Here is a 26916-nt window from a genome sequence, read left to right as displayed (position 1 = left end):
CGGGCTTCGGCAGACATACAAGCATGTACTTTGAACGGAGCAACTCTTTCGTCGTCTCGTCTTCTGTCATTCTTAGGGATGCTTGTGGAAAACACCGGGCTGTCAACTTCTCAGTTCTAGTCTTGGGATTCATTTCAATCCGACATTAAATTGCGCGGGTGTTTCTGTCTCTGATCGTCCGTCTGGCAAGACTTTTTGCAGGATCTCACTTGCATTTCGCTCGATCTGTCCGATATCTTTGCTTTGCATAATTGGCAGAAAGTTTGAGGGTGTCTTTTGCCACTCCAATTCAAATTGAAAAGTTGACCATGAACTCGAAATAAAAAAAAAAAACTGATGAGACTCTTCCATATTCATCAAAGAATGTAGAAACTTACCACTGAACTAAGCCACAGTGGTGTACATAAGCGTGGATCACTTTGTCACTTTATTCCGATGATTGTTTGATGTGCTTGATAAACACTTAAACATACAACGGTTATTGTCGTGGCATTGGTCTCGTCCACCAACGAGGTGACTTGCAACAATATCAAAGGGTCAAAGTGGTGCTTGGCTTGGCTGGATGAACCACCCTTCAACGGACATCATTCTTGGCTCCTCATTGAGCCTCGTTGAGTGACGACACTCAGGGGGTCATGAATGCCTTGATCCGACCGACTCGTAAATTGTATGTGTACTAGTTTTGGATTGCACCCCTCGACGATGGGCGTTTAAGATTGGCCAAATCACACCTCGAGGAATGACGATAGCCGGATTACGAGAGTTGATGGGCTCAACGAAAGCGAGGGCATCCCAAACATACTTGGGGAGATGTGTCCACGTGTGGTTGTATGATATGCCAATGCGCACACGGCTGTCAATCCAAAACTGTTCCAGTTCTCAGGAGAGAGACCCATACCGATCACTTGATATTGCCGATGGATGAGTCCAGCTCCTTCAGAGAGATGAACTACGAGACACCGAGAAGACACTGCACTATCCCCACAGTCTGGTGTTCCTGGGTGAGACCCATGGGTACTTCTGCGATGTGGTGGACAATGGATGGCAATCAGGAGCAACAACCTACAGCAAGTAGGTCATCAGGGCCGAGAGAATCGACAATGTGCAAATGAGCTATAAGGATTACGGACTCGAAACTCTCGTTGCAAATTACCGAAGAATCCGACATGAGCACGGCGCGTTGTGTCACCCTCCCGATCCGAGATAGCTTAGAAGAGAAGTGAAAAAGTCCCTGAAACGATACCTGTGTGTGCCCCAATATGCCGACAATGCATGGACGCATTTTCTATGCGAAACCGAGCCCCTCACCATCGGGCTGGCCAGGCTAGTGTCCAAAAGTGTTGGGAACCTGACCTTTCCGGAGGTGATGTCCGGACACAAATTGTCCTTCTCGCTCAAGGACTTGCTAACACCTTATTGTCCTTGGCCTGACACGCACTTTTGTCCGGCTCCCGGCCCAATGCCATCAACGACGGGAGCTGACAAAAGATCTATTTAATCTGACCCATCCACTCTACTGCAATGACCAAGATTTACATCATTTACCTCTACCCACATGTTTATGTACTTTCTGCATTTCCCTTTTTCACTTTTTCATGTGCACTGAACCAATTCTAGTCATATTTTCTGTGATTACTGCTCAACTATTTTATCATTCTTTTATTCTTGAATCTATTTTTGAATATGGCATTTATGCATGCAGTTTTATATATTTTACTATCTGACATGAATAAGTGTCGCAAAGAGGAAAAAAAATCTGTTGGAATTTTGTCCCGCATTTATTGTGACTTGGTAGCTATGATTTCCATTAACGCTTCTGGTAACTTAAAGGACGAAAATACACTTCGTGTGAATCAAAGGAGTTCGAGAAAAATCGGGGCAGTTTTCAGGAATCCTGAAACATTCCAAGTGTTGCGGTTTTGACAGCTTTCAGTGTATTATTATATGAAGGGATGGAAATGTGCTGCCACATCCAGGATCGAGAAAACAACCCACGTCTGCCTATTCGTACTCGAGGCAAGGACACGTACTCAGATCATCATCCCCTGATGTCAAGCTAGGAATGGAAGAGGCAGATTTCCTGATTTCCAGATTTCCTGATCTTGTGGGACAGGTGAAACCAATTAGAGGTGACCACTTGAAGGCAGGCCAAGTTGGCCAAGAAGATAGGAGATCATCTGAAATCCGAAATCCTTGCCGAATGACAATGTACGAACACCACTTCCTTGCCAGTCCTTCGATCAAGCCAGGATGCTAGGGTCATAATAACTCTATAGTTATCTCGCTATTTCTGTTGGGTTTCGGCAAGAATCGCTCTCGAACAATCAATCGTTTCATGTCGATTTTTGAAAAAGTACAACAAAATGAATTCTGGTTAAGTTAGATTCTATCAACATGTGCCACCAAAAGTGGTTAGTTTGTCCTGAGTGGAAAAAAGCCATGTGCTAATCGGTTAAGAGTAATGACAACTTATAGGTCTGGGTGTGGGTTTTAAATTCCATCTATACAGTATATGATTTGTCGGTTCTTGGTCCTTCCAAGCCAAATAATCCACCCTATGGGTGGCGTGTCATTTTGTCAATTTGTCACTGACCCTGCCAATAGGTAGGTCTCTTATTTGAGCCTCATACGACCAATTAGGAAGATTCAGTTCGATCTTAAGCCAGACATATTCGGTTGAATCCCAACAGGCCTGGTTTTTTTATCGTCAATTGACCGTGGTTGACCGCACGCACGCCATGCAGCATTTAGTCGAAACGAGATAGTTGGCGCCAAGAAAAAGTGCCTGCAGCCGTCTGCCATTCCTGAGCTTTAGTGATTCACTGCTGATAGAACACAACAATCCTTGTAAGCTTCCAACCGGTTTCACTTCTTGGGGCCCCGTCAACCACCTCATCTTGGCAGATTCTTGGACGAAATTCTAAGCCTTTTTCCAACGTCGACGCTACATTCACGTTTCCAAGCGAATTTACCTTCACCACCAATCTCTTCTTGATTCCAAAATATGAGCACTGGGCTCCCCCACCAAGCTAGTCTCTTCTGCATTTTGGAAAGAAATAATTCTTGTTTCAGATTAAACCGTACCTTTCCTTAAGAAACCATTTTGTTTCACCTCTCCTCTATGTAATAAGGAAATGACAACTGAAACAACGCTTTGTCGTCTGTACTTTGAAGGCACTGATGTTTGAAAAACATGTCTTTGTGGCTATTTCTAACCCAGGCTTCATTGGGTTTTTTTTTGAAAAAGATCAAAGTGATTGGGTCTCACGGCAGTCGACAGTTAAAACTAACGCAGCCTATGCATCTAATGGCGAGCGCAAATGCAGCTCCCGTTTCCGTTGAATTTCACAAATATATGAAAGGGAGTTACCTTCGATATAACTGCGAAACACTTCTTGCTGGGGATTAAATTCTTCATCTGATCCATGGATGTCTGATCATGCTCCACGGAAATAAAGAAATAGTCGCAAAAAGGAAAGACAAGTTAAGAAGAAATCAGATAAGGACCCAAATGAACAAATGGCTAAAATTGGTCTAAAATGTGAAAGCACGTAAATAAGTTGAAAAAAAGAGTCGAAAAAGCATTGAAAAAGTTGGAAGATTGGAAAGCTCCTTTTCAGGTTTTTTCGACATCTAGTCAAGACGAATGAATACATGCCAACAAATGACGAGCAAGAGAAAATACGATTAGCGGCTGCAAAGTGAATGATTTAAACATGCATGCCAAGGGTTGCGTAAAATTAATGGCGCGAGTCTTTGGACAAGGCCACATACATCGTTGGGCGGTATGGCCGTTAGATAATAGATGGAATGGAAATAGATGGAAGTATTGAAGAAAACTGACGAACCATCAAAACCAAAATCGGCATTACTATTCTCTCTGGAAGTCGGTTGGCGTTGATAAACTGATCCTATTTGTTTTATTGAAACAAAGGTGTGTATTTAACTCTTGTTTCGGAGCTAGCGGGTGGACGTTAGCCCAGAGAGAAAATGCATTGGCTCTTGCGGGAAGTGGATTTCCGCATTAGTTTTTTTTGCCTTCCATTGATTACCCCCTAGATGTAATAGATACAAAAAGTGGCCTTATGATTAAATTTGCTATGCTGCAGATTAATGTCCACAGAACACTTACTATATTGTTGGATCCCATTGTCAAACAGCTTCCATCTGTTAGGCTCTTCATCAAGTGTTCCATCTTTTCCTCACAACTGTGGGACTCTCCGCCATCACGACCATCACGATCAATCAATCACTCATTCACTCAAGCATTCGATTAGAGGTGATGTTCAAAACGTTGCTAAAACGATCGCGGAAAGGAGTTGTGGCTTTAATTTCACTTTTCGTCGCTTACTTTGCCTTCCAGGAGTTGAACCTAACAATCCCTGTACTCCCTGGTACTACTAATAACAACAAGGCACATCAGGATGTGGATCTTACTGATCCTAACTCTTTCACTATTGGTCTTCATCCACCTCATCAGCCAACCTTGAAATCGCCAAAGTATGACATTGTGCATAAGTTCCCATATAATCTTATGTTCAAAATTTGATTCCGGTATTGGTCATAGACACCCCGCCAAAGAAAATGATGACATCCTTGCCAAACATGGTCGCGACAGTTGGTTTGAAACGAGCAGCCTGGAGATGGCGAGAAGGAAGAAAATCCTCCAGAGATACTGCCAAAGTCTCAACGCCAAGCAAGAGCTATTTAAGAGCAAAATGGCCTCACTGTCCATTTCTGACCCTGTCCACAACTTATTTTTTTGTCCCATACCCAAGGTAATGCAATTCAATATCTCCAAGGCAGGAGTGGTCTCTTCCCCCACTGAATCCATTACACTTGAGAAGTGAAATGAAAACAAGCAGCTGACGACATTCTATGGAGCAAAACTATAGACAACATGTCCAGCCAACCCACACCGTGCATAAATTTAATTTGTCACCTATTTCAATTTCCCGGCTTGTTGTAGTGAACAGAATCGTGCTTTTGAGCCAAGTTGTTAGTGGAATGACAGAATTGCACCAAAATTTGTTTTGCAACACAACATCACGATCACTCGATGGTTGAAAATTCAATTAACTCCGAGTGCGAGTTGGCTGTGATGTTGTCTAGGTTCTCCCTCCACAAAATGCCCGCAATCAGGGTGCCAGATAAATGTTTTGTCTTTGCCTTGATTTCCTTTCCTTCGGTAGACTAATTAACAAACTTGCGTTTTTATGCAATTGTTATTAATAACATTGAGAAACAGTTTGATTGTGGTTATGATGAATTACATTTGAAGGGATGTAATTCATATACGTATGACCAACACATTTCCACCCGCCAAACAAAGAACTTATGCATATTAACAACCATTTAATTTACGCTTGATGTTGACGTTTCTCCATTTCATCTTGCTTGTCGATTTATTTCTTACTTGAACTTTCCTGCCTGGACTGTAATACTCATTGGACTTCGCACCAATGGAGTACGGTCCTTTAGTGTTGCCAAATATCTCGATCACTGACCATTGTATCTCAAGTAGATCATACCAGTAGTGTTTCAAGGCATGTCATTCTTGTGACATTCTTGTGAAAATTTAATTCTTGCATTTCAATATTAGAGAGCGTTTAGCTTGTTCAGGCCAAATTAGTTAGTTACTGCATACCTGCACTACTTAATTGGAAAAAAGCTCGCTCAAAAAATGAGAACGATGGCGAATTCAGAAAAAGGTGAGCCAAAAAAGGTGAGCCAAATCCTTTTCTTCAAAATAGGTATTCAAAAAAGGTAATTGAATTGCAATATGAAAGTAATTGTAATTGTAGTTATATACATCTCAAAATGAAATAATTGTCATTTATCACATCCGAAACGAATGTATTTGTAATTGTAACTAATCACATTTTATAATGTAGTTGAAACAGATCTGTTAATTGATGTAGTCAACTAATAAGCACTTGGTAGATTGGGTTGAACACGTGGTTCCGCATCTTTTACGTTCTGTCCGATGTCGACGAGTCAAAGAAGAAATCGGTGATGGTCTCAACGAAGGGATTGAAGTCCTTCCAAAAGCAAGTCCGGAGTCTTTTTTCGACTCATCGAGAAGCCTGGGAACAATTGACCGATGGAAACACGTACAAATTCACGTTTGTGCGTCACCCAATACAAAGGTAAATACGGGGTGTTGTGTGGGTGTTGCGTTGGGACGTTTTTTTTCCCAAGCCCTGGGATTTTTGAGCTCAGAAAGTGCGAACCTCAGGCTGGCTCACTCACCTGTTAGCTGTCTATTTTTGAGCGATTCTAAAAAATTACCATTAGTACTGTTTGGCCGGAACATTCGAGATCTCAGATCAGTCATGATGATGAGTGATGGACCTATTTCCGCAACTTTAGGAGCGCCTCCCTCATGTCAAGCAGCCTTTAATTCAGATCGTAGACTGATTGGCACAATCCTTTGGGTTAATATGGCCCCTTCTGTTGTTCAGTTTCCTTCCCTCTAGATTTAATGTAAGGAAAACATAGGCGTTGATCCTGTGGAAGGTTTCCAACCAGACCAGGACAATTTTTGAACTATATTCCAGATTAACTCCATAATTAAGGACTTGCCACATCCTAACTCTCATTCGAGGAGTTGTTTGAATTCGATGGTTGAATGCAATATATGCGTTTTGAATTTCGGCCCTTTCAAACGAGGTTATATCAAGCAAAGCAGAAACTTAAAGAAGATACTTATGAGATTTTAAAGGAAAAGTTGTAGGCAAACATTGATTCCAGCTTCCTATATCATTGTACCTTTTTGCATAGATTGGCAAGGTCCCATCAACGTTCTGGGTGCTTTTCATTTGGATTCAGCCAGCAGGATAATTGATGGGTTCAGTCATTTCACTTTCATAAAGTGCATGTTTTATCATGTATCTTTCAATGTCTGATTTGTTCATGACTTGGTTGGTTTACCCTACGCGGCGTATTTAACTATACACGTAAAAAAATGGTCATAACTTTTAAACCAATCAACAAAATATCTCAAAAATAAGGCTGCGTGATCCTTGAAACAATAGTTTGCGATTTGTTGTTGGCTTTTCCCTCCGATTTTTTTGTCCTAAAAATGGATGGCAAAAGAAAAGCGGTTGTCGAAATGACGTCGAGCCTGACTACGCCAACTGAGATCTCGAAGGGCCTTGGAATCACGCGGAAGGCCGTCTATGACTTCAATAAGCGTTGGAATTCTACTGGATCAGTGGATAGGAAGAAAGGACAATGGCGAAAACGAACTATCCGGACAAAATCCAAGGTCAGTTCCATTAAAATTCGGATTGACAGAAAGGGAAGAGATTACTCAGGTCGAAGTTGCTTCTCAACTGCCTCAAGCACAAGCCGCCAATCATTCTCTTCTCGGATGAAAAGCTGTTCCGGGTGGATCGCGTGAGCAACAGCCGATTTGACCGATACATTTCAACCGTAGCCGTGGATGAAGTTGCCGATCACGTCAAATTCACTTTTAAGACCGAGCACGCGGCCTCCGTGATGGTGCTTGGGGTGTTCGGCTCAGACGGGAAGAAATGTCCCCCCATATTCATCCCAGAGGGAGACAAAGTCAACTCCGAGGTCTACCTCCAGCTCTTGAGGGACCAGGTGATCCCATGGATAAACAAGGAGTATAGGGACACCCCGTATATATTCCAGCGAGACGGCGCCCCTTACCACACGAGCAAGAAAACCCAGGCGTTCCTGAAGGCCAACCTGAAGTCTTCCTGGGCCAAGGAGTTTTGGCCTCCTAGCTCTCCCGACTTGAACCCGTTGGACTTCTCCATCTAGGCACAAGTCGAGAGAGAGGCCTGTCACAAACCCCATGGGTCAACTACCTCACTTAAGTCCGCCATCAAAGTCGCTTGGGACAACTTGGATGAGGACTACATCCGTACCGTGTGCAACAGCGTCCGGAGGAGGTTTGAGGCCGTCATCAAGGGCGAAGGCGGCCATATTGAATGACAAAGTCATTTCGAAACCGCTAACAAATTCCTATTTAATAAATATTTGTGTAAAGTTGTCCCTGAACTAGTTCTTGATGATTTTTTGAGATAAAAACAAGTGTATAGTTAAATATGCCGCATAGGGTAGTGTGGTTTTCACGTGCCAGAACATCTATGCTTTCATTATGATCTCAACCTGAACGCATAATATTCGTATTGTAAGTACTGTTGGGAGTTTGGATCGTAGGAGCGATGGAAAAGGCAGCAAATATGAAATGAACGAATTTTCAATTGTATCATTTTATGGCTTTCTCTCTAGACTCGTTTCCGGTTATCGGGATAAAATCGAGAGGTGCTCCTATAGCGCCATGCTTTGCGAGTGGCTCGAGGCATCTTACGGCGACACAAGTTTTCCGAGCTTCCTTCAGTACCTCTTGAGTCGGCAGAGAGACCCGTGCAAATTGGATATTCATTTCAGGCCAATTTACTGCAATTGTCAACATTGCACCAATGCCTACCACGCGATTGGACACTTAGAGACCTTTGCAGCCGATGCCAAGTACATTCTGGTTCAAACGAATCTGTCCCATCTGATCCCCGAGTCCTTACTGACCACCTCCTACAATAGCGCCGGTACCAAACACAATTTGTCCTCGAAAAGTACCCTGGAATATATGCAGGAGGTCTCCGCCGGGATCAAGCTTCAAATCTTCGAAATGTACAAGCATGATTTTAAATTATTTGGTTACTCCGATCAAGAATACTGATGTCAATAAAAAGATGGCCTGGAACTAAAATACGGGTGAAGGAGCACAGTTCATTCAATGTCGTAACATTGTGCTCAAACGTTGTCAACGCCCATTCAATTAGAAACCCTTATAATTGTGGCTTAGGGCCCATCAGAAAAGCCCTCTAACTGACGCCAAATAACCCTCAATGGAGACACACCCTGGGCAATTTATGTGGTGCATTTGTTGACAGAGGGAACGTTTGTCCACGTGTCTCAAGCAAGGATAATTGTTGGATTTTTACGTATTTTTGGACAGGACTGGAGATTTGGCGAAAGTAGCATATATGCGCTCGCAGTTTATAAAAAAGGCATGTCCACCCCAAAGACTTTCGTTCTCACGAAAGCGACAACGAGAAATCACGAATAAAGTAGAACACTTCAGTCAAGAAACTTTCTCGAAAAACATTTGTTCCCGAGAATCTTTCAAAACTAATTAAAATCTCCAAGGGATTGATTGGACTCGGGCTATCTCTGAACAGAGAGCCTACTTTTTGCAGTGTTGTTCTAGTCTCTAAGTCGAATCCTTGGACGAATTCTCTAAAAATTGTCGTCATTCTCACCAACATGGAATACTTTTTATACAAAGTTGCACTTTCCACACTTGACAAGACATCTAAGACCATGTAAGCAAATGATTTGATATGATGCACAAGATCTAATCGAGATTGCGCTGAAATTAAATACAGGTAGGTGATTGCAATGACCAAATGACCAAAAGTTTCAATTGAATGAATATATAATGCGTCCAATGACTTTTAAATTGCTAATTCTTGAACCTAACATCCCCGTCCCTAAGCCAGTGGTACTTGGCTCAGCCAAATTGTTACTAGAGACGGGCTCTAATAACCAGTGAATGAATATCCTATTGAAATTCCAAGCTTACTTCAAAGGCATGCAATCATATTTTGCCCTTAGATGTCATTATTTGTGCGCCTTTCATTAACAATTGCCCTCAGTGATGATTGTTTCAAAACGATTTAGGACTCATTCTATTTCTCAGTGATTCTATTTCTTTTGAGAATGGTTTCACGAATTTTGCTTTCACGGTAAGGAAATTTGGTTGGAAGCACTAAAATTCAGCAAGCCCGCCTCGCCTAAAAGACGTTTGGTACTGTCAGGCATCTATTCGAAAAGAGCCCAACGACCGAGGTTTGCTCGATATTGAATATTTGATTGCATACTTGAAAGTCCTTTGGTGTCGTTTTGCTAGATCCTTCCTTGTCATTAGTGTTGAGCACACATTAGACGCCCTTTGCTTTGAGACCTGAATGGAGGGATTGGATCGAGGAAAGATCATGAATACATTTACAAAGCGAATTTAAATGCGATTGGACCGAGTTTTTGGATCCGGGATAGACCGATACGGGAAGTGGAGAAGACGGGCAAAGTACATAAACCCACCTCAAAAAACAATAAGGATTTGAAAATGTCTGTAGCATAATCCCGCTGAATTGAGCTGCAAAAATTTAAGGAACAAACACACCAACACTTTTTAAAAGTTCTTCTGTTTTGGCCAGTTAACGCGGTATTCAATCGATATAGCTTTACTGAAAAAGAAGCTTCGAAAGTGACAAACAATATTTTATGAGAATATTTTTTACCCGTTCAGATCCGTTCCCTAACCATGAATTATGTATCTTATGGAAAGTAATGACATTAGTTGGGCCTCACCTTCAACGCTAATTGATCGTTGTAGGGCACTTTCGTTTAGGTACCAAACTTCCAACACCATGTTGCCCCTTACCTTCACAGTGTTCTTTCAAGTCCAATCAGTGGTAATTTTGAATGCCAATTCAAATGATCCTGCATCCATTTGGATCAAATTGGACCAGCATCAAGTGTCCAAAGCTCCATTCAAAGTGCTGGACAGCCAAATCGGGGAGCAATGGATTCGACAGCTTTCCGCCAAAGCTGATCGGGAAGTAGGATTGGTCATGGTTATGAACGCCCTCGCCCTCGAGGATATCTTGACCATTGACCAAGCAAGCCTATGGGCAAAGCACAAATGGATCTTTCCAGATTGCAATGTCTTGGACGGATTACCTCTGCGCCTGGACTCCCAGGTGTATTGCTTGAGTTACGACCCGGTCGTGGATACTTTCAAGATCAGCGAGGTCTACCGGATCAAAAAGGTGCACTTGCGCCGTCAAGAAGTGGCTTTGTACAACCCGAGGACCGATTCCATCACCGGTGAAGGTAATATTTGGGTCCGACGCGCCAATCTAACTGGAATCACACTGGTTAATCTGGTGCTGCCGTGGGCTGGCGGCAGGGAACAAGTGTTGCCAGAGGGAGACGATGAATCATCCCTGAGGGTTATCGGAGAATACCACGATCTCATCTACGATTTCCAAAACATCATGGGATTCCGGCTGATCAACCGCAGGCCATTTGATCTCGAGTTTGGCTCGAATCTCGAAAATGGTACGTGGAGTGGCATCTTGGGCGAGTTGAACACCAACCAGGCGGATTTGAGCTCAGTGGCATACGCCAACCACGATGGCAGAAAAGGCGTGGTAGATTTCTCGGCTTCTCTGGGCCCGGTCCAATCGGTTCTGTTAATGAGTGCATCCCAGGGTCCCGAATGGACTGTTTGGCCCTATGTTCGACCCTTCTCCGTTTTGGTATGGGGCGCCTACTTGGCGTCCATAGTTGGGCTGGTCTTGGCTCTCTATCTGACTGGAAGTGAGTCCCCCGTGGGCACGGTCTTGGTTTTCGTTATCCAACGCGGAGATTTCGGCCAAACCCGCTCCGTGTCCGAACGTGGCGCACTCATGTGCTTGGGGATTTTGACCTTCGTCATGTTTGCCCACTATTCCGCCATTCTCACCACCAACCTCACCATCTTGGATGATCCCAACCCGTTGGATACCTTCGAGGAAGTATACCAAAAAGGCAAGCAATTGATTTTCGAAAAAGGCGAGGTGGTCGAGCTTATTTTGAAAGATGCACCCCCTGGATCTGTGGAGAACCAGCTGTACGTGGAGACGGTCAAAGACAACCCACAAGCTCTGGTGAAATCCGTGCCTGAGGCAATTGCGGCTGTTCTCGAGGACTCCAACAAGGTGTATTACAGTGCCATTGGGTAAGAAGGATCTCAAAATGAAATATTGATACACTTCTTCGGAGGCTCTCACTTAGTTGATCGTCCACCTATATCTTCACAGACCCAATTTTTTAGGATGGATCATGTTAAAAGATTTCTTTATTTTCATACTCGTGCCTTCCCATCGTCTTTCAAGTTTCTCCTAATCGACGACAGGGTCAGACGGTCAAGTCAAGATCTTTGCGATAGTATACTGTAGGCTAGAGCTTGTACATGGGCCAGTACCCAAATAATGCTTATTTATTCCAAACATTTCTTGACAAATTGATGAAAGATGCAACCAAGTTTTTAGCTTTATACTTTGAGCTGAGAGTGCGTTTTTGAAACCCTCGAGTCCCCTCTAATTTTGACATCTTCAGAAAATTAACCGAATTCTACCGTGTCAACCCACGAGATCGGGGGGTCGGGTAGCTCAATTATCAATCAACCTGCTTGAATTGACCCGTAAAGTGAGCATGGTGTGAGACTTTATGCTCAACATATTCGGCAGAGGTCGAATAGGCGGAAAGTATGTATTCGGCAGAGGTCGAATAGACGGAAAGTATGCAAGCAAGCACCAAGTTTCCATTCAAATATCGTGTTTATAAGTAAAAGATGCTCCAAATCAAGCTGATGATTTGCGTCACCCGACCCCTCAAAAAACACCCTAGGTTTCAAGATACAGGCTTGCCAGAGCTGAACGAGCATATTCATTAGGGCTGTAATTAAAAGGCAAATAAAATGCGCCGAGAAAGACTTGAAAGTGGCTAAACAAAAAAGCATTACACAAAGCACAGAAAAATCGCAAAATGCACAATACGTTGGGCCTACCCTAGGGTCTGCCAATAGTAATAGTAGCCACAATGGGCGGAACGGTTCAAAATGACTAAATCTCGTTGGACTTAGTAAGGAAGCACAGCTGCTATAGATTGTTTCAGTCACATAGTATTCATTTGCTCTGGACCAAATATGATGGGACTTTTTCCTCGGACTTACAAATTAGTTTTTTCGTTAAAATCTTTCTTGTGTGTGATCGCAAACATGTTTTGTCTTTGTTAATTTAGATCATCCAATATGCGTTCTAGATATAATTAAAAGTATCATTGAAACTGAAATTGAATCTATAGTTAACCAGCCAAATTGATTAACCTTTCACCATGGTGCTTGATCGCCAACAACCATCGCTTAAAGGATTGTTAAGTTTTCTCACCAAGACTCAAAAATCTTTGATTGACATTTATAGCTTAACATATTTCACGCTAGAAGTGGAATTTAAACCAAAGGGTCTTCTTGAATCAAATTTTCTAATCTTATTCATTTAATTCAGTGGCGTTTTTGTTCTAGAACGCTCGTATGCGTAATACGAAATGGAAACATGTGGAAACAGCCAAAAAAGTGATTTAGCGTAAAAGAAGACCAAAAAGGTCAGGAGACATTTGCCTCTCTCTCTCCAGCCCAATTGATATCGGTACCATGGTATCGTTGACAATCGTGGAAGCAGAAGAATGTGGTTTCAAAATGCGTTTTGAAAGATCAGTGCCTACAAATCTACTCACTCAAAGCCAGGCCAAGGTGTAAAATTGAAGTAAAACGTATTAATCTACGGGATTCGAAAGTAAACCATGTACACCTGGGTGTGCAAGATTAGCACGCACGGGGTGAAATAGGCCCAGTTCACTATGATTTCGGTGCGCTGATATGTAATTAGTTGGGGGGACGAGACATCCCTGACAAAAGAACCGTCAGTGCTCAACGTGTCTCCATGTCTGTTTCAGCCCGCCTATTCCTGGAACCCAATCGCACCTTATTCTATCGAACCAAATGTACGCCATGACCCTACCCTTCCCGCCCACTTCAGAGTTCCGTCTCCTCTTCAACTTCTACATTGAGCGCATCAAAGAGTCCGGCCTCAAGCAGCAGCTCCGACGTCGTCACACGCCCATCCTGTCCTTGGACCACGCCCAGAATGAGGCCGGTCAGGGCTTGGATTTGAGCTGGACCTTTGGCCCGTTTCTCAGCGTGGGTCTGGGGGTGGGTTTGAGCGCCCTGATTTTGATGTTCGAATCCGCACTAAGTCAATGTCAAAGTTGAAAGACGATGTAATAAAGAATCAGGGTTCTCTTTTTATTCATGGTTGGTGGTTACACGGCATCGGCATCATTCACAAAAGAGGTTCGCACATAGGCTTGTACGTCTATTCCTTCTTCTGGGATTGAGCCGTGGTGCCCTCACGGAATCCATTGCGGAATCGTCGTCGGACCACGGAGAGATGTCGCATACGGCCGGTTCCGGTGGTCATCCTTCGGCGGGCCTTGACCGACCAGTTGTACTTGCGGATCTTGGCGCCGGGATAACCGCAAGGCGCGCAACGCTTCTTCTGGATGTGGAAGGCTACTTTGCCGCAACGAATGCACAGCGTGTGCGTTTTGTTGCGGCGTTTACCAAACGAACTGGTTCCCTTAGTCTGGAAGACAAGGACAATAAGGACGTCAAGTATGTTAGCTAAAATTGGTATTACTAGGGCGATAGAGTGGCCAGTATTTAAAGATGGGACATATGGGCTCGACTTGGCTAGCACGACGTTAAATTTCCCGATAAAACGAAAGATTGGTTAACTGGTGAACGATCAAACTGTTGAGTCCCGTCCAGTCCATCGACGGGGACAACGATAATGGCGAACCAACTCTCCCAATGGTTTCCCTCTTGGCACCAGCCAAAATTAAGACACGAGGTTCTGCTAGGCTCAACTAACCCCAGGCACATACTGCCGTCAATATGTAGATCGTAAGGCCGTACCCACATAAGGATGTGGACAAGCACGGGCAGCCCCCGCCCGTGACACTGGGCGGGTCAAGTTGAACTGGGAAAGGTCAGGCTAGTCTGCATTTTCAATTCAAAACGGATCAGGCATGAACTTGAACCGAACAGTTCTGTTACGCCTCTTCGAAATCTTCTCGTGCCAAGTCAGACCCCTGCCCGCACAAACCCTAAAGGACCCTGTCTCGAGCCTGAACCAATCAATCCCAGGTCCGACATTCTGAAACCGTTGTCAATGGTTCATAACAAGTTCATGTCCCCCCACCCGTGGGCCCTGAGCAGGGCTCGGGTCCCACGGCAAGCCCTTCAACCGTTGCCAGCTCGTTCCTATCGGGGTTTTCCATCCCCGAGGAGCGGTACGGGGGGATGGACTCGATTGGCAAAGATTTTGTATCGAGGTCTTGATTTCGAACTTACCATTTTGCTGGAGGATCCAGGCGGAAAGAGCGATCGTCAGCTGACACGAATAAAAGGAGAGGGGCATATGATGTCAGTGTAGCCAATTCACCCTTGTCGTTAGAAGCCAATTTCGTTCAAAAGTGACCTTTTTATTATGAAGTGCCGAAAGTAGCCATTGGGAGGTCATTTTCATCACCATTTACCAAGGAGTCTGTGCTGTGGCTTGAATGAGGCAAATTTGCACTTGCTTTTCCGGTGTCTGTTCTTCTAATTTACGATCTCTCTGAATTCGTGTATAAATATATATGCGCAGTCAAGGAAAATCAAGGATGGTGGTGCGGTGCGGCGCCCTGATTTGGGACATTTCGTAAAAGGACGAATTAGACAAACATTACAGCCAACCTGCACCAAGCACAAGTTGAATTCATCAGTTATTTAAATTTGGCCAAAAATTTGCAGAAAGTCTTGGGATATGCATTTTTTTTTTTTTTGCATGATGAAAGTTTGAACCGGCCCTAGTGATGTTTGTCTGCTTGCGCCCTCCACAGCATGCTCAAGGGTAAACGTTATTCTCCATCGATTGGTTGGCGGTGCTACTTTTTAAACTTAACCTAACCTAATCAAACCTAACCTAACCTAACCCAATCTAACCCAACTCGATATTAACAACCCTTGAACTCTCTATGTAAACCTTATGAAATTTTGCCACAAATATAAAAACGAAAACCGCCAACTAATCGGTAGAGAATAACGTTAATCCATGCTCAGGTGAGAAAAAAGTATAATGTATGGACTAAGACGCAATTCAAATCCCCCCCAAAATGATATCTATGGGAATGAAATGTCGGAGACCATCCCTTGGAGCGTCGCCTACGAGTTTTAACAGTAGTTGTTTTTTTTGAAAAAATTGGCCTTCGCTGAGGTTTTCTGGCAACATTGAGAAGTGTACATTTTCTCAGCCTGTTCACCTGAGCCCAATCAGCCGCTTGAGCTTAGGGCTGGTTGGGGGGTCTAGAAAATCCCAAGGACCAGGGCAACCAGAGGGATGAAAGGGGTTCTGAATCGAAGTTGAGCGAGTTCCCAGAAATCGAACGAACATTCGGTTGAGTTGCGTCACCAAAATCATGAAAATATGCTTTGCCCGATATCAGCTCTCATCCTCGTCCCTTTACGTTTGTATCACCTAATTTGTAGAAGTACTAATAGACCACTCAAGACTGTGGACGTATCTCGATGACCAAGACTAGTACTGGTCATCAGGGCTCCACCATTAGTCTTCTTGTCATGTTGCAGGTTCGCCCTGTCAATGGGTTTCTTTAAGCTCAAGAAAGCGCAATTTTCAACATATGCCTGGCATCCCTGACCACTTGACTAACAAATCGGACCAAAGTTTATACAGACAGCCTAAAGGTAATTGCGGCTGAATTGGGATAAACGTTATTCTCCACCGATTAGTTTTGGTTGCTGTTGCAGTCTGTTGGACTTAAAGAAACTGTAAAAAACGGGTTGTAATTGACCATAATTCTCACAACATCTGACTTCATTTTACTGTTTTTTCATCTTTTTTATGACTGATTTTGCTAACATTTTTACCTCTTTTGTCAATATTTTTCACCCTTTAGTTCCCTTTTTTGCTGATTTTTTTCTACCATTTTCCCAAGGACTAGTCGTGAGACTTAATATTTTATTTCACATTAAAATTATCAGTATATCAAAACACTTTTGAATAGTGATTGGGCATGAGCCTGGGTATAAATAAATGTTGAATTGAACTGTGTTACGCCCAACCCAATGACAAATGATGTTAGTGGGCTGAAAGTTTACTCTGTGACTTACTAAATCCTTCATTCAAAATAGTAGTTGACCTAAAATGGATAAGCTTATTCACTGGATTGACAACCACAGCTGGAACTACTTGATTTATTATGAAAGTTTAGTGCTTGATATATTAAGTTGTCAAACTCTGGCTTTCTTTCAGAATTTTTCAATTCCATTCCCTTGTTGTTGTTTTTGGGATTTCAGGTTGCACATTTACTCTAGATTAATATTCATAAATGAGTTCCAAGGTATCTCTGCACAACGGAAAACTTGTCCCATCAGAAAATTTGACACCCAAAACTTGACCCAGGAAAACGCTACCCATTAACATACCCTCATTGGAAATTAAACACACTAGAAAACTTGATATAAACTACATTTGTTAGTTCCAAGCCTTTTAATGNTTAACATACCCTCATTGGAAATTAAACACACTAGAAAACTTGATATAAACTACATTTGTTAGTTCCAAGCCTTTTAATGACTTTTTATTGACTTGATCAATATGTTCCATACTAAGGCCATTTTTTATGGTAGAAGTACTTAGATCTGACACAAGGATACCTTATCTGTAGTTCAAATCATTCTCAATTAGGATGATTCATCAAATTGAATTTTCCAATGTGACAAGTCTCCAATTTGTTGGCTATTCCTGTCTTGACTCTACATTTTGTTGCATCCATCAACCTGGATCTCATATATGATCACAACAATTGTAGTTACAATCAAAATTTCCTAATGACAATAGGCTAAAAGTATATGCTTTTACAGAGGGACATCTTTCAGACAGTAAAAATGGTTTTTAGACCATTCAGAATATGCTGAAGGGCCTGAACTCATTGCCAGTGCATTGTTGTACTGGGCAGTGCTGCCAGGTTTCAGGGCTCCAAACATGCCAAATGAAAATCATAGCATGCCAGAAAGAAATAACAGAAAAAAAATCATACTTGTTACTTCTTTGGTCTAGGGAAAAATTTAGGAATCAGCAGACAGTTTGAAAGACTCCCAAAATATGCCAAAAAACATGCCAGACTGAAATAACATGTGAAACATGTTTTTTTTTTTGCATGCCAGAGGGGTCCCAAATATGCTGGATGTACACTTTTTGGCTTGCAAATATGGCACCTGACACCTTGGTGCAATGCACTAGTCCCAGCTTCAGTTTTTCAAATCACGTCGGCTGCTTGTTTCTCGCAGTATTTTGAATCCCTTCATATTCCACCCTTGCTTTTATTTCACCTTTGGCTTCAGATTTGCGCCAGAGGGCGCTGAATGGTTTAGCCCGTTTCGACCGTAGATATCTATGATCTCGACCGTCTCGACCTAATGCCTTGATGCCTGATGGGACCTGTTAGCCCCTAAGTTTTGTTTTTCCTGGATTGTCACGGATACCTCAGCCTGAGCTAGGGATCGAGGAGGAAAAACATTCAGAGCCAGGTGACTGATGTTTTGAAATTGACGCTTGTTCAGCTTTACATACGATCAAATCGTCAACTTCTCAGAGACTACATTTGTCACAGCCAAGCGTTCTAGTGTTCCATTTGTGAGGCGGTCATGAGTACCACCCTGTCATGCTTGAGATCAGTCTGTCCAGTTTAGCTTTCAATTCTACCATTGAGGGACCATCGATAAATAAAAGCCAAAACCGAGCCCATCACATTCAATTTTAACCCTATACGAAATAAAGCTTGCGCCATTTCAGACAACCTGATTGATTTCTCTTTTCAGAAACATGTATCCGATGTATCCCTTCTGTTGAGGACATATCTGACAGTCACACTGTTCGAAATGCAGCCGAATTTCGCTTGAGATTCGGGTGCAAAGGGTGTCAGGGAAGAAGGTAAAAACGATGAAACTGAGGAAGTACTGACAAAACTCGACCATGGCGAGGGTTAAATGGTCAAACTCCTCAGATTCAGGCAAGCTTTATTCGAAGTTATTGACCATTGTAAAGCCATGTGGCATGCCGTTCATTTGGGCAGAAATTCATCCAATATTCGAGAACGGGGAAAACGGCCTCAGGAAACCCTTTGTCCATCCATTGAGGGTTGACGAAGCTACTGTCACGTCTGTTTTGGCATCATTTGGCGTGTTTCTCGGATGAAATCACGTTATGTGTGCCCCTGGGTGGATGTGTGGCCTTTTCTCGGTGCCATTTGTGTGGCCACCCTGCAGGGTACCTGTCTCACCGTCGGTCCCCAGCGTCCGCAGCGTCCGCACCGTCGGCTGGCTTACAAAGGTCTATGTTGCTATCTCTCGTCCGTGTTTGTGTGTCTCCCTCCCTCCCTCCCTCCGTCACTCCGTCCCTCCGTCCGTCCGTGCGTCCGCTCGTGGGTGGGTTTGTGGCTCTTTCCGCTGTTTCCCTTCTGTCGCTGGATCCATCCATTTAGCTGGCTGAATGCTGCTAAGGCAGGACCAAGCTAGACGGAGCCAGCCCGCCCGTCGTTCTTGAACGAACACAATCAGTCTACTTGGAGTTGTAAAAAAAGAGCAAGTTCAACCCGACTTCATCCTACATACAGTTGAGTGGTGGGTCCATTCTGCGTGTTCCTATTTCCTCTCCAGGCCCGTTTCTTTCGTTTTTCGTTGGTGTTATTTTTCACTCGTTCCTTCGTCCGTTCGTCCTTTTGTTTGTTCGCCCTGCTACTCGTGTCCTCTCCTATCTTTCCATCCTTCTATCTATGAATCTCTGCATCTATCGAAGTATCGACTCGGCTTAGTCCCGTGCCCTCTGAGTGAGTCAGTGAGTCAGTGAATGAATGAATGAATGAATGAATAATGAGTGATGCGGTGCTAATCAGGCCTTCACGCCCTCGGCACACCCCCATCGATCAACACATACGGCCCTCAGCTCTAGTCATTCGACATTGGAGGCCGCATCATTGAATGATCTAACCTTCACGGAAGAAGTGAGTCCATGAGTGAGTGAGCTTCTTCGGGGAGAAAAAAAGCCCAAGACGATTGATTATACGATGGTCGGCGATGATCATGGTCCTGATCGACTGGATGGCATCTTGTCCATTCCGCCCTTTGGACCATCCTTCCTTCCGGCAAATTAAGCCGCACTGAGCGGGCCCTTATCTCGTTCTGACCGGCTTTTTAGTCTAGGGTCAAGTCCACGGATTAGGTTAGGGATTGTCACGCTCAGGTTGTGGGCTTGATGGTCCAGTCGAGAGGACGACTCAGGTGTCCTCGGGGCCCTCTCCGGGATTTGAACCCACGGTATTGAGCCAGGCTCAATACCGGTTAGTAGACGCCCAGGGCTGTCCGATCGGAAGCGGATTTTTTTTTTTTTCCAGTCTGACCTCATTCAGCCGGAGGTAATTCGGGTTGGTGAACGGGTATCCCTGAATTGAAACTTTCCCCAGGTGCCAAGCAGCCATAAGTATTTAGGAGTGAGTCACAGTTTCTCCATGTTCTGGTTCACACCATGCATCCATCAGGCATCTATTTGGGGTGGAACCAGAAGGCTAGTTTCTGAATAATAGTGATACCCGAGGGCAGCGTCCTGACCAGGTTACTTTTACCTGAATGAGAGGAAAGTTTGGACGACCACGAACCATTTTGGGAAATGTGAGAAACTTTTTCCTCTATCCTCTTTCCTCTCTTATAGGGCTTCCTGGGCGAATGACCTGGCTTGACCTTAATTTAGGGGCCATGGTGGTTCCGGTAGCTCCCTCGCACATTGGCAATTATCCTTCGAAATAGGGACGCATGAGGGAGTGGGGGGGGGGAGGGGGACGAGGTCAGACTATTGAGAACTCGGATCACTATGAATGCTTCTTGACTTTCCAGTCGAGAGTGCTTTTTTATGTTTAAGAACCTCCAGCGGCTGGAAATGATAGTAATGTGCCAACTACCATGGCCCTCCCCTCTGGAATGTTGCCATCATGTCCGTTATTGATCATCGAAAGATTAAGGGGAAAAACAGTGAGTGAGAATGGCATTGATAACTAGGTCGCCCAGGATTCTTTTATTTAGTATAGACCAGCAGCTTCCCTGGAAAACCCGCATGTTTCCAGTGAACGGATTCTGCTGGCCTCACTCGCCTTGCCTCTCCCTGAATCCATTAGACAAGGATAAAGAGGCAAACAGAGGCCGATCAACGTTCATCACTTTTGCTTGATGCAATGCTCACCGCGTCGCCATGATGGTGGAGCTCTTCTGACGTGATAGCTGATTCTACGCATCCACTGAACCAACTGGCATCATGAGGTGGGGAACTGGGACTAGAAATGGAACTGGAACAAGGCCAAAGGCAAAAACCACCCACCCCCAGTAGCTTAGCTCTCGTGAACGTGCGAGAACGTACTTGAAATGGATAGATACCATAATCGAAAGACAGGAAAGATGATCGAGGAGAGGAGCCGGATGTGGGTTACCCCATAATAGTGGTGGGGCGAGTCCCTCCAGTTTTGATCTTTTGTCGGACTCGAGTCTTTAACGGACTCGAGGTAAATAAAATAATAGTAAATTATAATGTTTTTTCCTAAGTTAAACAAGACCAATGAAATCATTATGTAAGGGCTGCTTTATTACAGGGTCAATTCATGACGGAATGAAGTCCGTTTCCTGTCATTTAAAAACATGATTTTTTTGACGATTCCGGACTTAAGTCCGGCCAATTTCTCCAAAATCAAGTAAATGACTCGAGTCCGGACTCAATCCAGCACTACCCCATAAGCTTAGTGACCTCTGCATGAAAAAGAAAAAAACACCTGGCTTGGTTATTTTCCCCGCTTTCTACCTAATAGCAATCATAGCCTAATCTGTCAAAGTCAACCTGCACTTGTTCAGGTAAGCCCATCCTCGTAATCACAATTTTCTCGCAATGCACGGGATTCCCCCCATGCAGGATCTAGGAGCCAAAAAAGGAAAACAATAATCGAAACTTGATCCCTGTGTCTGGCCGGGCATTTTTAAGGGGGCGGAAGAGATTAGTTAGTCATTTGGTAATCGCAACCAAATAAGGCCGCGCTTTTCTCTCGTGGTACGAAATCATCTCAATCAATCACTTTTATGGCCATCGACTTCCGACTAAGCATGGTAGAAGAGATCATGGAAATTCCCAAACAAAGACCGACGATACGGCGAACCTCCCTCAACCATGAATTGGCACGTTGGTGCCAACCATTTATGTATGACCGTTCTTAGCGACGTTTGAACGGTTCATGATGCTGAATCTCTATGGGTCGTTCGTTACAAGTTGAGTGGCGCGGTGGTCAAGATCAAGTTTGAATGTCACGTGCTCCGCACATGTTCTTAATGGATCAAACTCATCAAGGACTTCCTCGATTTCCTCGAGGACACTGAACCCACACTTATCTATTGTTGTGAAAGCTAGTTCTATCTACGAATGTCTGTGTATGTAAGCCCGGACTTTCCAAAGAGCTCAGAGCACATGTACCAACGGTCATTTGGCCATGATTTCGGCCAAATTCGTTCAGCTCCAGGGATGGATGGATGAAGAAGAAGCTATGGACAATTCCATGGACAATTCATCAAGGGATGCGAGCGGTTATTCCTGTCTACGTACTTGCGATTAACTCATGTGTGGCTAAAAGCTTAAGACAATTGTAATGATGCATATGAGCGATCAAGTTTCCAATGCACTGGAAGTCTCAATCATTCATTCATTTATTCAATTTTTCGCTCAGACCCATAAGCTCAGGGTCTCTCTCGCCTCCAACTAGTTCCGATGCAAGATTCTTGACAGAAAACCCTTTCTCATTACAGATATGGATTAAAACGGTTCAGCGACGTGGCGGGTGGTGACCTTGGCGAGCCAGCGAGCGAGCGAGCGAGTGAGCAGAGCAAGTTTGATGCCTTTCTTCTTGACAAAATTTGCCAAATCCTCGCATAGTTTGCCGCGATTCCCCTTCAAGAAGCGGAAGAACGTCGACGCCACCGCATTTCAGGAGGCTGCTCCAGCCCCCGTAGTCCCCCAGACGCCCGGCGAGCCTCCCCCGCCCTTCAAGGCCACACAGGCTACCCCAGCCTCTCAGTCATGCCTGGCCGACAAATATAGCACGCCCAGCGGGACCGCCGGGGAGACGCCGTCCCATGTCCCAGACTGGGTTCCGTCCACCGGCACAGTGGAACCGGGCGGCGGGCCCACCCCCGCCACGGCCTCAACGGCCACGTCTAAGGCCACGTCTAAGGCCACGTCTAAGGCCACGTCTAAGGCCACGTCTAAGGCCACGTCCAAGGCCACGTCCAAGGCCTGGCATAGCACCATGTTGGACTCCCTGAGCAAAACCATGAGTCGGAGCGGCCTGAAAATGGCCGCTGCCGCCTCCAATACCTTAAGCTCGACCTCGAGTTTGGGCTCGGCCTCCATTTTGGGCGGGCACGCCTCCTCCTCGACGGCCTCGCACCGCAGTCTGAGCGCCAATGTGGTGTTTCTGGACGGGACGGCGCAGATCTTCGAGGTGGACAAACGCGCCAAGGGGCAAGTCCTGTTGGATTTGGTGCACGCCCACTTGGAGCCCATTGAGCGGCAGTACTTTGGCTTGCTCTTCAACGACTCGGGGGCCGTGATCATGCCACAGGGCCACGCCCCGGATGTGATGCGTTGGCTGGACCCGGAGAAGCCCATTCGGAAACAAATGAGGGCACTGGGTGGGGGCAGTCGCCTCAATGGGGGCTTGGCCACGCCCATCCTGTACTTCCGGGTCAAGTTCTACGCCACGGACCCCACGCGGTTCATCGAAGACAACACCCGCGAGCACATGTACCTGCAAGTGAAGCGAGACCTTCAGGAGTGTCGACTCACGGCCCCGATCTCCAGCCTCTGCATGTTGGCCTCGTATTCGGCCCAAGCCAAGTGCGGAGATTTCGACGATCACGACGCCTCCCGCAAAGAGGGATTAATGGGTAATGAGTTGTTTGAATGAATTGACCCTGGCCAAGCAACAGACCAGCTAAACGTTGGAACGTTTAACTTTGCTTTGAGGCAGCGGGCCTTGCTTGTTGCTTATTATTCTCCCTCGTTCAGATGGCGGTGCTACTTTTTCAAACTTTACCTAACCTAACACGGTATTAATAACCACATACATATACATATCAGGCGCATGCATAGTGATGTACGTAGTGATCACTGGAAACGTTGAATTGACTGATTAGTTCACTTCTTGAGGCATGCTGATTGCTGATGGAGAGATGGATGAAGAGAGAAAGATGCTCGATGGGAAATTGACATCGATTGGTCGAGACTTCTATCCCCCCGGGTGACTGCTATATTTGGGGTGGTATGTTGCAGGGGTGGGTGGGACACTTGGAATGGCACTGTTGTGTCTCAGATGGTCCACCGTGACATGTCAGACATAGTACATATTCACGTATCACTCACTTGATCCACGTGCCACAACGCTCTATCTTGACTGTCTCGTTTCGCCTCTTTCAGAATTCCTTAACTTGCGGGATAGCAACAATCAACCTCGACTTTCACACACCCATTCCTTGGACTTGAACGAGATCCACCACAAAGTGACGGAACTGCACAAACTCCACCGAGGACAAACTAGGGCGGATGCCATTTCACGGTTCTTGAAGTATGCCACGCGCCTAGACATGTACGGGATTGCCATTCATCACGGCAAGGACTCCAGTGGCAAGGACATTCAGCTCGGAGTCACCTCCATGGGTCTAGTGGTGTTCCAGAACCAGGTCAAGATCAACACGTTCAGCTGGAGCAAGATTGTCAAGATATCCTTCAAGCGCAAGCAATTCTTCATCCAACTGAAGCGCGAGCTCTCGGAAGACTACGATACCTTACTGGGCTTCAATCTGGCCTCCTACCGCTCGTGCAAAAACCTGTGGAAATCCGCCGTCGAGCACCACGCCTTCTTCCGGCTGTCCTCGGCCAACTACAGCCCCAAACAGCCCAAACGGGCCATCTTTCCCTCGCTGAGCGCCCGTTTCCGGCAAAGCGGTCGCTCGCGCACTGGCCTCCAGCCCCCCGAACCCTCGGCCCCGGCCAGCTTCTCGCGCACCCTCCCAGCTCGCAAGACCTTGCCCTTGAGTCTGGAGATCGCGAACCGCCGAGATGGCAGCATGCCTCGTTTGGCCTCGCCCGAGACGTCCAGCATCGGTTCGTCCGTGCACAGTCATGGCGGCAAGCTCAAGCCGTCGGCGCCCGCGTTGGTCAGCTTGAAGCGCGGCTCGGTCGACGCCAACTCCATGACGGCTAGCTCCTCTTCCCTGGCCCATCGGGCCTTTGAGAGCCTGAATAACAAAGTGCAATCCTTCAGTACCAAGCTCCCAAAGAAGGCTTGGGAAGAAGAGACCGATGGGGTCGACCGGCCTGATCGCGCAGCCTTACATTCAGATGACGAAGGTAGGTCAAGAGTAGTTCGGTTTTTCTCATGTCTCCTTGTTCCCTTGTCCCCCCCCCCCTCGTTCTCTCTCCTTCTTGAGCTCACTTTACTTACATGCAGTCTTGGGGGCCCCTGAAGTGCCGCATAATATTTAATAACTTTGTCCAGAGAGTGGCAAGCACCGCGTTGAAAGGTGATTCTCGGCATGAAAAAAAAAAGAGATCCTGCGTGTTTTTGAGCCCTTGCCAACAAGGCCATGAGAAAGAAAAAGATGAATAGAGATCATGGCGTGAAACATACACTGTGACTCTCTGTTCTCGATTGCCCCCTGTCCATTTGAGACTTTGAGACACTCCAGCACATTCAGACAGATATACATATACGTTCGAAGTGAGAAAAGAAAGACAGACCGATCTACCGATCGACGAAGACATCAATTTTGAGAACATTGATCCAGTGCGGTTGGCTCCATCCAAAGTGGTTGGGGAATGCCTTCCGAACAAGTGTGGAACTCGTGGCTGAAGGGTCAGATCTTGCAGACGGACTCGGACAAACCGTCCAGGATGCGCTTGAAGACGCTCCAGCAATGGTTGAGTAGACACTTGCACGGTAGGTGTGTGCTCCCCATATCCGTCAGGCTGTTGTTGTCGTCACTACTAGATCGGTACTCGTATCGTAGTATCAAGAATGCAATGCGGAGATTGTATGGGATACTTGTGTATCTTGAAAAGTTCGTGCAGACAATCAATAGATGATTCCTCATCCTCGACGTAGTGCTCACTTTCTATATTGACTATATTTTAGTCTAGTTGCTGCAATTTGTCACCATAAGGATCTTCGAACCCTAAGTCCACGTCATTGAATTCGAATTCCCCCGAGAATTGAAATGACAAATTGACCAATTGGGCTTCTGAGTTTTTGCCTCTTGGTCAGCCTATGACATGGGAAGTCTAAAGATCACCGTCGATGAGTGCAGAAACTACGACAGAGATCAGTTTCGCTCGTTTGACAAAGCCCGTCTTTCATTCTTTCATGCCAAGAAAACGGATCTCATGGCGACCTTGACTTCATGTGTGTATTTTCCAAGTTCGCGATTTCACAAAAGTCATTTCGTTTAGCCATTAAAATGCATTGCAATGATCTTCGATGTCTAAAGGCTGCTGAATTGACTTTGACCAACCGGATTCTTGATCCTTGGAAATATTATTGCCCAAGTAAAAGTCTGTGATCCTCTGTAATGCGGCCTTGAAATTGGGACAGATTTGTCATTTTGTTACCCTCTGTCTGTTCTTCCTCCACGGATCCATTCATGAAGCTCTTGGGTACTACTCAAACTGGTATTAATCGAATGGACAGGGCAATAAACAGTGATGAACAAGTTAGGAACGCGAGGTTATCGAGTTCTTGTATTTTTCAAACCCAATTCCATCGCAAATTAACTTCGTGATCCCCCGATGATCCACCCACCCCCATGACATGAGCGGTCCTGGCATAATACTTGTTGCATTGGAAATCATCATAAGGTTGGTAGTTAAAGGGATAACTTGTGCCCCCTCCCCTCACCTTCGTTGTTTCGAGTTCTGGAACATCACTTGGGAGAGCTACTCTTCTTGAAATTCTTGAAATTCCTCAACGATCTTATTAAGTATTTTTATTAAAAAGGAAGTGGATGGGCATCCTTGAACAAATCACACGGTTAATGGAGCAAGCATGGAATCTCCTCAAAATTGAATTAGATCG

The 26916-nt window shown here is 45.1% G+C and overlaps 4 protein-coding genes across 8 annotated transcripts in view; 3 read left to right on the top strand and 1 right to left on the bottom strand.

Annotated features, from left to right (window-relative positions):
- Nucleotides 1–4249: 4249 nt before the first annotated feature.
- On the top strand, nt 4250–8740 carry LOC131893481 (carbohydrate sulfotransferase 9-like). The gene is made up of 5 exons (XM_059243522.1): nt 4250–4279; nt 4364–4500; nt 4568–4778; nt 5944–6149; nt 8269–8740. Exons 3-5 carry the CDS (start codon nt 4644–4646, stop codon nt 8714–8716), a joined length of 789 nt encoding a protein of 262 aa, XP_059099505.1. The 5' UTR covers nt 4250–4279; nt 4364–4500; nt 4568–4643; the 3' UTR covers nt 8717–8740.
- Nucleotides 8741–10941: 2201 nt separating this feature from the next.
- LOC131893477 (glutamate receptor-like) lies at nt 10942–14094 on the top strand. The gene is made up of 2 exons (XM_059243513.1): nt 10942–11824; nt 13600–14094. The coding sequence occupies exons 1-2, from the start codon at nt 11100–11102 to the stop codon at nt 13913–13915; spliced, it is 1041 nt and encodes a 346-aa protein (XP_059099496.1). The 5' UTR covers nt 10942–11099; the 3' UTR covers nt 13916–14094.
- Nucleotides 13925–15218, bottom strand: LOC131893486 (large ribosomal subunit protein eL37A-like). Its single transcript, XM_059243528.1, has 2 exons — nt 15059–15218; nt 13925–14288 (listed from the first exon to the last, which is right to left on the bottom strand). The coding sequence occupies exons 1-2, from the start codon at nt 15059–15061 to the stop codon at nt 14019–14021; spliced, it is 273 nt and encodes a 90-aa protein (XP_059099511.1). The 5' UTR covers nt 15062–15218; the 3' UTR covers nt 13925–14018.
- A 4043-nt stretch (nt 15219–19261) lies between these two features.
- Nucleotides 19262–26916, top strand: part of LOC131892760 (tyrosine-protein phosphatase non-receptor type 4-like) — a 17149-nt gene continuing 9494 nt past the window's right edge. The window contains exons 1-4 of one of the 5 annotated variants that reach the window (XM_059242601.1): nt 19610–19767; nt 22595–23007; nt 23068–23734; nt 24264–25196. In XM_059242601.1, the coding sequence (XP_059098584.1) occupies nt 22681–23007; nt 23068–23734; nt 24264–25196 (1927 nt within the window). In that variant the 5' untranslated portion in view covers nt 19610–19767; nt 22595–22680. Of the gene's footprint in view, nt 19388–19609; nt 19780–22594; nt 23735–24263; nt 25197–26916 lie in introns of those variants that run through there. The other 4 variants (XM_059242598.1, XM_059242600.1, XM_059242597.1 and 1 more) reach the window with 4 other exon arrangements.

This window comes from Tigriopus californicus, chromosome 2 (assembly GCF_007210705.1).
Source record: "Tigriopus californicus strain San Diego chromosome 2, Tcal_SD_v2.1, whole genome shotgun sequence".
NCBI classification, from domain to species: Eukaryota; Metazoa; Arthropoda; class Copepoda; order Harpacticoida; family Harpacticidae; genus Tigriopus; species Tigriopus californicus.
The sequence above is the reverse complement of the archived record's forward strand: the minus strand, read 5'-3'. Positions and strand labels throughout refer to the sequence as shown.

What these genes read in the sequence shown, in the direction of transcription:
- LOC131893481 (XM_059243522.1), top strand. Translation starts at nt 4,644, where the DNA reads ATGGCGAGAAGGAAGAAAATCCTCCAGAGATACTGCCAAAGTCTCAAC. An exon ending in TTTTTTGTCCCATACCCAAG is followed by an intron (nt 4,779 to 5,943) that starts GTAATGCAATTC and finishes AGCACTTGGTAG; the next exon opens with ATTGGGTTGAACACGTGGTT. An exon ending in GTGCGTCACCCAATACAAAG is followed by an intron (nt 6,150 to 8,268) that starts GTAAATACGGGG and finishes CTTTCTCTCTAG; the next exon opens with ACTCGTTTCCGGTTATCGGG.
- LOC131893477 (XM_059243513.1), top strand. Translation starts at nt 11,100, where the DNA reads ATGGGATTCCGGCTGATCAACCGCAGGCCATTTGATCTCGAGTTTGGC. An exon ending in GTGTATTACAGTGCCATTGG is followed by an intron (nt 11,825 to 13,599) that starts GTAAGAAGGATC and finishes TGTCTGTTTCAG; the next exon opens with CCCGCCTATTCCTGGAACCC.